A 10,946-nucleotide genomic window follows, 5' to 3' on the forward strand; every position below is an offset into this window, starting at 1 on the left:
CTTATACAAAATTTACTGATGGTGGTTAATAAACCATAATTCAGCAGATTTTTTTTTATGTATTTTGTTTTTTTTTAAGATTATATTTAAGGAAATAATTATCTTAATAGTGTTCATAAAAATTAAGAGGTGATAAAATGAAATAGCATCATCACTGCATTATGATTTTATAGCAAAAAATATACATACACAGGCAAAAGTATTTATACACACTTCATAAATTAATGTTCGATGATATAGTCCAAACATTGGGGGTTCACCAGTATACATAATGACTACATGCCATGATTTCGGTAACATTATCCTAATTTTTAAGTTTATGAGAATAAGCGTAATCACCACATAATTAAAATAAATATAATTAAGACAAAGCAACTATCCAAAGTTGAATCCGAAAGTGAACTAGTTTACAAATCCAAACTTTAGCAACTGCTATAAACTGCCAATAGATATTAGCGACATATTGCATTCATACGTGCATAGAGGGCAAGGTGTAATCGATACAAGGATAAGTTTACAAAAACTTGTATTTATTCAGTAAAAATTATAATTAGGTATTATTAAATTTACTACTAAAATTAGCACTAGAATTAAATTGTGTTCCTGAGAAGCGACATCACCAATTTTACAAGGTACCAATTATAAATGATGCATTTGGGTAACTAACAGTTTGCACGCAATAGATACGAAGGTTTTGTAAACACCTTTTACAATTTTTATAAGTTTTTATTTACCTTCACTTGCATGTTTATTTTATAGAGAACAGCAGCGAATCGTAAACACTTGATAAATAGGTCATTTTTTACTTCAGATTTGGCTTCTACAATACAGAGATCAAAGTTATAATTGTACAAGGATGTAAAAGAACAAAATGCAGATTTGTTTTTCTATAAAAATTACCATACACATTTCATCATTATAACAATAGCTAGCTAACATGTCTTAAAAAAGATGAAAAAAGACCTTGAATTCTATTTTAATTTATTATTTATAAAATACGGCAGCGACACCATTTAATTACAATAAGTATTTATTTTAAATCAATTTGAATATTGTCTCTGGCCCAGATGGAGGGGCTCGCACTGTGAATCACGCCAGGGGCCTGCTCTTAACGTCCTAACCGCATCACCACACACTCACTATCCAAATAAATCAATGAAAAAGGGCACTGTTATTTAGGAACAATCCTCTTGGCTCTTTCTCACACACTGTGCTACTTTCCTTTTAAACTCCGAATACGATTCCCTCCATTCTTTCTGTAAAAAGAAACAGAATGAGCGGACACATCTACTACTGTGGGTATGTGCAGGTCCATGCGAGGTGTATGAGCTTGCTGCTATGTTATATGGAATTCCTCATACGCTGTCTTATGTTAATGTTGTGTTACAATGCCCCTTTTTCAACGGTAAACATTATGTTCTAAAATCCCCTCTCACTCCTAAAAGCAATCTTCTTGACTTTTCCTAACACATCTGGCAACTTTCTTTTTGAAATCCGAATATCGCTCTCTCCATTCCTTCTGTGAATGCAAACAACAGTACAATGAGATCATGAAACATGTGAAAATAAGAACATAAGTTATTTACATTTTCTTCCAGTAAATTTAGATAAACTATATTGCATTGCTATAATTTGTATTATCCTTAAGAGGGGCTGTTCAAGTATTACGTAACCAGCCCCGGATCTAGAGGGGGCAAGCCAGGACCCGTGCCCCGGGCGGCGAATTTAGAGGGCGGCAAATTCAAACTTGGCAGACGAATACACATCTCATCATTAACGCAACTTTGACTACTGAGATATCCAGTATATAACACACATAAATTATTTCCCGCGGGGCGCGAAATGATGATGATGATGATGATGACAAAAGTAAAAATATAGGTGGTTGGGGGCGGCATTATCCAGATTTTGCCCCGCATTTAAAAAATTCAAGGTCCGGGACTGTACGTAACGCAATTTGGGGGGGGCTCTTGTAAAACTACGATGCGTTACAGGGGCGGGAGGAGGCTCTCGTACAACGTATTATGTAACATTGTTTTTTTTATTTTAAAATAATAACAAAGGTATTTTAGCGACTTTCCGGTATTTTGAGTGAAATAATTGTGATTAGAAAAAAATGAAAATTTAGAGTTACATAACTATTGGAGGGCGTACAGGAAAACGTTACGGCGTGTCACATGGGGGTTCATATATCTTCAAAAATTGCGTTACATAATACCTGAACGGCCCCAAACTAAAATGAGTACTATGAATATTTCTATTTCATAAGTTATACAAAAAAGTAGTAAAATAAGTCATTGGCTGCTAACCACACTGGAGCTACAGTATTTAATTAAATAAAAATGTTAGTTAACTTTATATAAAAGTCAGATTCTATATAAGAGTCATGTTATTTCATTAGCTTTAAAAAATACTGAGTACAATATAGTTTATCTTGGTGCAAAACTATATGTATATTTATTATATACTCAACCATGGCCCTTAAACTCTAATTACATACAATAATCAAAAGTTATATGACAGGATTTCTCAAAGTTCCACATAATATTGTGTAATCCAAATATTTTCTAAACTAAATATGAATTCCTTTAAATTGGACTACCCATAAAACAAAATAAGACATACAAAAAGCAATAATTATAGATGTCATTAAATAATGGATGGGGCCTTTTCCCTATTAGAAAAAGTAATGTCAGTGAAAGTTCACCACCACTAAGTATATTCTCTACAATCTCCTTGCACCACAGGGGTACCCATATTCCACTTTGAGGAACCCTGTTTAAAACAATTTGATAGAATATTTATTACCTGAAATATTTATCAAAAAAAAAACCAAGGCATTTAAAAATTACATTAATTTAATATTTATTTCCTATTTATCATTCTCAACACTAATATTGTTTTTCATTCACAGTCTGTTCTAAATCTGTTTTGACACAGTCTATCCGCCTACCTAATGTTAATATAATCGCCCACATCATTTGACATTAACTCTATCACAGTATTTTAAATAGCAGGCCAATAAAATTTCAGTTAATGACTAACTGTGAACGATTGCCAAATAAAACTATTCTTTAGATCAGCCATTGAGGTAGGAGAAGTACACCCCTAGTTTACAAGTTATTTTTAATCTATAACATGGCGACGACATAACATGCAACATGATACAAGTCACATTATTTGGAACACAAAAATAAATACCATCCCTAGGTATCTAACTCAAAGTCTCACTAGTTTCACAATCTAAGAATGTAATAAATAAACACAAGCTAATACAATTGCTACAAATAAGCTATATGCAGGGAAGGAAAAATCTAAATTATCCATGTTTAAAATTATAAAGATTATGGCTCCATCTAGTCATCAGTCATTTTTCCAATATGCACAACATATTTTTTCTTTTCCAAACATGACATACTATATAGAATATTTTGATTTTTATTTTTAGAATGTTATAAATAACTATGATTAGTATGAACAAAATAGTACACGATACGTACCGCGGCGTCAACATTGGCGGGACTCTCGTCATTGGGATCAGCTAACATAGAGATGACACTGATAAGTATTGTCTCCACTGTGTGCACAGGCAACCATCGCTCTGATGCCTTCTCATATCCCCACTTATCATCGCCTGGTTCGTGTAATATTGATATGCAAACATCGCCATTTTTTTCAACTGTAATATAAAACAAAACACATATTAAATAAGTACACAATAGAAATAAGTTTTCAATTAATGTTAAGTGATTAATTTTAGATTTTACAAGAATCTTAAAAATTTATAAAATCACAGCATGATTAAGTGTGAGAGAAGATTAGCTATGTGTTGTTTTAGTTTGAAAATGTTTTTATCACAGTATTTATTTATCACATTAGTGTATTCTAATTTGAGCTTAATTATGCTGAAAATTGTATAGATGTTAATTTTTTTTTTGGTTTAGTATACATCCATATTTAATGCAAATATACCACTGGAACTCAAGTATACTTAGTAAAGATTTAATTAGTACCTTTGTCCTAAGTTTATAACGTAATACTACTGCAAGTCATGGGTATACAAATAAGTAAATTTAATAGCACAACCTAAATGATCATACCAAAACTAACTGATCCATTTACTTTATGAATAACTTGATAAAGGATAGAAAGAAATACTTCATGACTCAAAGGTTAACACTTCATTGCTTTAGTCATAATTACATGGAAAATCTGATTGCATATCTACATCTATATAGTTTTCAATGTGGGAAATAGTTTGAAATTATTGTGCCCATAATTATAAACAAAATATGCATATGTGCCCACAAAAATTTGAATATCATAGTGAGATACAATGTGCACTCATTTTAATTGTTAGAATGCCATGTCATTCAAATTATTAAAACCAAATTTTGAAAAATATATATAATTTCAAACATGTTATTCAAATTCACTAATATTTCCAATGACTAACAATCCATTCTGATGTTACATGTTTTAAAGTCCTATACATACCTCATTGCCTATACTTATTACATCATAATGCATATTTGTATGTAAACACCATTGCAAATTTCCAAAGAGCAATTGAATTGCAATCACATACATGATGTATCAACAAAAGGTCTAATGGAATACTGTAGTAGAATACTTACTATTTGGATGCCATATTTCAGTGACAAATTTCATCCGTGGTGGCCTTAAAGGATACTCCTTTGGAAAATGTAAGTGTGCTTTGAAGAATCCACCCTCACTGAAATTGCAAACACATTTAATAAGTATTTCATAATATCTCTGATTATCTGACATCCACAGTTGCAGCATATTTTCAAGTTTAATACTCACATATTATCAGCATTTCTAGTAATTTAATGTACAAAGATGACGCACAGTGAATATGTTAAAAAAAATTACACAAGATTTTTTTTTTTTTATTTGTTACACATTAGTTTTATATGAATATAATATAGTTACTCACTATAACGTGTCTGGAGGTCCGATGATGAGCACTTCCCATCTATAAATGTCATTGTCGTCTATCAATCCAGCAGAAAACCCTTCCACTGGATTTTTGTTCAGTTCTGAAATAGAAAATCGCCAAACTGACAATACAGTGCGAAAGGCATCGTGTTTTTGCAAATAAAGTAAGTTTGCACACAATATTCGCGAGAAACGTGAACGTTTGCCAACTTTCAACCGTAAATACACTTATTTTACTCTTCGACTTTGGCACGAATACCTGTCAGGGCAACGAATATTGATTTTATTATGAACGGTCCGACCCTCTATAAATTAATTAGATTCAAAACACTTCAAGTAATTAGATTTCCTAAATTTACAGCTTATTGAAATCACAAAGATAGCCAAAATTCGACCGCTGAGGTCAATGATTGCTGGGACAAGTCGTCTCACAATCAGACAGTGACTGGCAAAAATGCTACTAGAGTTAAACCCACACTTACCAGCTAGCTGCTTTTTTAATAAAAGCGAAGACTGTGGCTCTGACATTAATTACAATTGTGAAATTTACCCTGATGACACGAAACAAATGATTTTTCCACAAAAGATGGCTGGCTGAGTTTTGAGCAGGTTGTGAAACATATGAGTTGCTGCTTGTTTCCGGTAGCAGATGTTGCCATAGTCTTCATATTTTCTACTACATTATGTTGACATTTGGTATAAAAGTTTTTTTTTTATTTTAATTTGGTGCGTTAGAAATAAATATTCATACTACTTATGTACTAATTTCATTATGTTGCATTTCAGTAGAAACATTTTAAATAAAAAAAAAGGTAGAGAACTTCCTTACTCTACTTATTGTACTGACTTATTATAAAAACGAAAGTAAAAATATCGTAATGACATTTACCCTGGAAAAATTCTTTCATGCGGCCAAGCCGTGCATAATTAATATTGAGACGTACCAACACCCTAAATGACAAGTTCGGCCTATCATATTCACAGGCCCAACCCAGATATGGTTTTCATCTGGGCTAGGCATACTAATACCAACTCCTTTCTTTTTAGTCCTCTTAGAGGGTTAAAGACATGAACAAACATAACATGAATCATACATCACTGTTTAATTTTTATGACACTGGTTTTAGCGGTCAATAATCTAAATTATGTCGACTAACGAACAAGGGCGTAGCCAGCTTTCAATTGGAGCGGAGAGGTAGTCTGTCTTATGTTTTGATCCAGGAGTCGTGGCGAAAAATTCATGTGGGTAATCGTAATAATTTATCAAAGTAGTCAAAGTACATGTACTTGTGTTGAATCTAGCGGGGACAGCAGCTCCTCTGTCCTCATCTGCCTACACCCATCCTAACAAGTGAGGTTACTTCTTCTGAAGAACGCTAAATAGTTACCCACGGAGTTTTACGTCATTGCAAAAATATTATGCTGATCACATTTAACGCAAAATTACTACAAGGTATACTTTCTGTAACGTTATGTTGGCAACATAGTACGGATATTAGTAGCGCCATCTTTTGAAATGTAGCTGAACTCGATTACCGAAACAGGATGCTATAATGATTAATCCGTGATTTATAATTCGGAACTACAACTACAGGCACCCATATAGGTATTCAGGAACATATACAAAACTTCAAATTGCTATACCTATACACTTTTGCGTTCATACAAAAAATTTCTTTACAAAATAAAAAATTGAGATTAACTTACTTCGCGCAAAAAGGAAAAAAAAATTCTACGTATAGGAAACTTAAATTTTTCAATATTATGATCAGCTACTTTTGTGGCAAATTTACTAATTATATAATGATGACCTACCACGCTACTATAACTTTTTTGAAAGATATTGCAAAGGATATTCGATTTAATTCAATTAAGTAATTATTTTTTTGGGAACCGTGAACTATTTTATATACCTTACTTTTGTTAATAAGGGTAACTTAAAAAACTTAAGTGTAGTTTGGAAAAGTAAACAATAACCCAAATTAAATTTTTTAAAATTAAAATTAAGTGGTCTCTTGCACCAAGAAAAAGGATATAACCCAATGTGAACAAAATGTATTCAAAATGAAAATACTTTTAGGTGTGTAAGATTTTATTACAAAAAAATTCGACAAAATAGCAATATTTTAAACACTCTGCTCTGATATTTTTCTTAGTTTTTTTTGTTGTGGTTCCGCGTGTCCATTAATTTGTTCAATTTTTCTTTTCTTTTTATTCTTTTTTTTCTTATTTGCCGGTGGTGCCTGGACATGGTTATTATTACTTACTTTAACCGTTCCTTTACATGATCCTACAATACTCAATAATGAATCAAAACTTAAATCCGTCTTTACGTCAGAACTTTCATGAAATATTTTAATTGAATTTATAAGTTTTTTCAACAAATTGAAGAAATTATTCTTTACTGCAACCTCTTTCTCACCAGACAATGTATCAGTTAAAGTTTTCTCAAACTGTGCTTCCAAGTTAGACAGTCTGCTTAAAGCATTTTCAGATTTATGCTTAATTCTCTTTAAAGAACGGTAGAATCCGGCCATTAACTCTATACCTTCATTACGACGAAACTGCCTTACTTCGTTATCAAATATATTTTCTGTTATAACAGGAATTAGTTCATAAGTCCCTTCCCATTCTGTCTGCAAAACATTATGGAAGAAAATGATAGGCAGCATGCAACTTCTGTTTTAAAGTAGCTTTGAAGAGCGTCTTTGAATATATTCACCAGTGGTGACGACTTATTCTTTTTAGATTTGAGTGCAGTAATTTTTTGCGAGCAGTGTATTATAAATATAGCAAAATACGTGATAATGTCGCCTAGAGCCTGATACAAGAAATGTGACCTTTCTCCTTTATCTATTGTTGATTTCAAATAATCACACAAAATCTCCATTGTGACGTCATCAGTAGTCGAAAACTTTTGATTTTGGTCAGATTTTTATGGTTTTCCGCAGTCTATTCTCCAATTCACTGAATTGGCTGTCCTGGATGCAAAATTCCAAGCATCTCGTGAGAGGCGTCATCAGTCCTAAGCAAATATCCATTGACGGATCTTTTTCTAAATAAATATCAATTAAATCAAGGACACGAATCCTAAAATCCGACAACGACTTTTTGTCTTTACGGTCTTTTTCGTTTTTACCTTTGCCTTGCTGAAATTGTCGGAAAGCTTCCGCTAATGCCTCATCAAGTTTTTTGCCTTCTTCTTCGTCAATCATGTCTGCGTCAACACTCTCTGTGTCGGAAGTTGCGGCGGCGCCTAAAGCTTTTTGCACCGCTAGTCTCAGTTGGTCAGGTGTCTTCATTTCCTCATCATCATCCTCGTCTTCAATATTACTGTCACTTGCTTCATCACTCTTATCGTCGTCGTTTTGGTCTTCGTTTTCATCTTTTATGCTTTCGTCACCAGATTCTTCACCTTCTGATTCACTATCCTGTGTCAATGGGTTTGATTCATTTTCCGGGTCCAACACAGAGACTATTTGACCCATAGAGGAAGGTGTTAAGTATTCCCATAGAAGTCTAAACACACATTGTACCACAGATCTGAGCACACTTGACTCAACTGATAAGATTGATAGCAAGACTTCCACTAATACTTCAATCCATTCTGGTTCAACTGCCAAATCTCCTTCTTTTGTTGGTGTTTGTTTTTTTTTCATTCCCTTCTTGTAGTGTTCATAACAGCTTTTGAGTTCCTTGATAGAACTTCTAGCTATCTTCACATGGGTAGGTTCAGAGAATAAAAATAATCCCAGTTGATACAACAATATCAAGAAAACCTTGTCAATTTTTGATTTTGGTTCATTCTTCTCAATTTTTTGACATACTTCCATTAGCATTTGCCAGCAAACCATGTTTTCTTCAGGGAATTGTTTTCAAGCTTGGCTCTGACTTGTTCTTTCTCAAGTATTGTGCATATAAAATTGCTGAGCGACGACAAAACAGTCACAAGGTGATCAACATTCGAAAAGCGAGATGTGAAGCATCGGTAGAAGCTTGACTTGATTGCACCTGAAAAGAGAATGAACCTGCTTTTAAAAAATATGCAAAATTAAATACACCACGCATATCTAGCCTTTATCCCCAAAAGGAAAGCGGAGATGCAAGCAGGCCAGCCGTTTTTCGTCAAGTGTGTTCCATATAGCATATCATATGGGGATAAATTCCAGGCCCATTTGGGCCTGTACCAAAACCAATACTGAGTTGAAAAACCTAATATCACTGTTCCTGATCAGGAATTTAAACACAGGACCTTAGAGCGTTAGTCATACCATGCACCCAATACAATAAGGTCATCAAGGCAGTTTTGTGCATATTTAAATAAAATGTACTTTTTATTATGGTTAGGAATAAATGCAATTTATGGACTAATATTATTAGAGTCATATAAGATATTCATGTTTCTTTTTGATTAATTAACATTATGCCAGCTACCATATACCAGCACAATGAGACAGCTATATTAAAAGAAGCTGAATTAAGATGATCATACCTGACATATCTCCACTAACAGCAACACTCTCATCATCACTTATCTTGAAGAAACCAAAGCACATCAACATTTTCATGTATGTCAATTTAAATTCCACATCATCCTTCACTGCCTCATGGCTCACCAAATATGATAGCAGTTCAGCTGCTTTCACTCTCTCATTATTGTACCAATTTCTTTCAACACCATCTTTAATGAATTTCTTTGTAGTGTTTAACAGGACTCCTTTAAAAGGTTTAGCTATTTTCTTCACACCATCTTTGTCCAAATCAGCAACAACTGACTTTACAACAGTGGATCCAGTGATCTCTGAGAAATTTATTTCACCTGGATTAAAGAGTAATTTTTTTAGTACTTCAACTCTTGTTTTATTATCAACTTTTTCAGATTTTAGTGCTTTTGTCAAGGCATTGAGTAGCTCTTTTTGCTTCTTTATCATTATTTTGTTGTCATCTTCATTATCCCTTTTGCTTCTAATTTTACTTGCTGTTTGCAGACCTTTGAACCAATCCATGAAGAGTTTGAAAAAGTTTCTGCTGATAAGTTCAGGTAGAACTTCAAAATTGTCTTGTAGGTTATTTAGTATTGAAGTCAGTAGGTTAACAGCTGCTAGTTCTCTATTTCTGTTGTGTTTTAACAATTGACTGTCAACCCCTGACGTCCAAAATACTTGAAGATGTGGAGAATTTGCTATCTTAGTACCAACTTCTTTGTAGATGGGATGGCTTAGTGAATTATATTCCACTCCAGCCTGGAAATCAATAAGAAGTATGATATAAGCTGTTGTCAATTATCATCAGAAAACATTGTTCATCTACATAACTTGAATTCTTAAACCATACAAACACTGTAAACAAGATGGCTTCCTACAACCATTAAAGCTAATATTATATATTAGAATGTCATATCATAGTGATAGAGTTATCAATAGAATAGAATATATATAATATTATATATTATTATTATAGTAGAATATGTCTTTCCCATAATTTTTCTGTTTTCTATTAGCATTAATGATAGTAGAAAGGTATATTGGCCCTGAAATTTTAATCAAATTTCATATAGAGGACATGTTCTTGTACCTGCAGCAAAAGCCCCGAGAATGTAAACTATTATTGAAATATAGTGACAGAAACACAATTATTAACTTACCAGCAGTTTCTCACAGATGGAGTGTATATTATCATCGGAGAGAATCTCAGCATCACCTATCAACTTCCTTAGTTTAACCTTTCCTGGAAACTTATCACTTACAACCATAAGGAAGTACAGTGAATCCAAACTGTGATCTTTTATATCTTTCTTGAACTCTTCTTTGATGTTAGACCAAATTATGGACGAAAATTGATCTTCATCCAACTATAACAAATACACAATTGTTAAACTAATGAAACAGTTATTTGTATAGTCAAGGTGTTTTTTTATTAAAAAAAATTGTAAACTATCTACTATAAATATTATATTTTTTCTCTTTAAATGCTGTTTGACTACT

At 32.8% G+C, this 10,946-nt stretch overlaps 1 protein-coding gene and 1 pseudogene across 2 annotated transcripts; both read right to left on the reverse strand.

The window, feature by feature from the left end:
* Positions 1-150: 150 nt before the first annotated feature.
* On the reverse strand, positions 151-5,646 carry LOC115450934 (ubiquitin-conjugating enzyme E2 G1). Of its 2 annotated transcripts, none has more exons than XM_030179107.2 (5): positions 5,445-5,646; positions 4,961-5,063; positions 4,638-4,735; positions 3,501-3,679; positions 151-1,256 (listed from the first exon to the last, which is right to left on the reverse strand). In XM_030179107.2, the coding sequence occupies exons 1-5, from the start codon at positions 5,488-5,490 to the stop codon at positions 1,176-1,178; spliced, it is 507 nt and encodes a 168-aa protein (XP_030034967.1). In that variant the 5' UTR covers positions 5,491-5,646; the 3' UTR covers positions 151-1,175. The 2 variants fall into 2 exon arrangements, with proteins under 2 accessions (XP_030034967.1, XP_030034966.1); XM_030179106.2 differs by having other exon boundaries at positions 151-1,519.
* A 1,390-nt stretch (positions 5,647-7,036) lies between these two features.
* On the reverse strand, positions 7,037-10,813 carry LOC119191905 (annotated as a pseudogene).
* Positions 10,814-10,946: the final 133 nt, after the last annotated feature.

Source organism: Manduca sexta, unplaced genomic scaffold (genome assembly GCF_014839805.1).
Source record: "Manduca sexta isolate Smith_Timp_Sample1 unplaced genomic scaffold, JHU_Msex_v1.0 HiC_scaffold_2085, whole genome shotgun sequence".
Lineage (NCBI taxonomy): Eukaryota > Metazoa > Arthropoda > Insecta > Lepidoptera > Sphingidae > Manduca > Manduca sexta.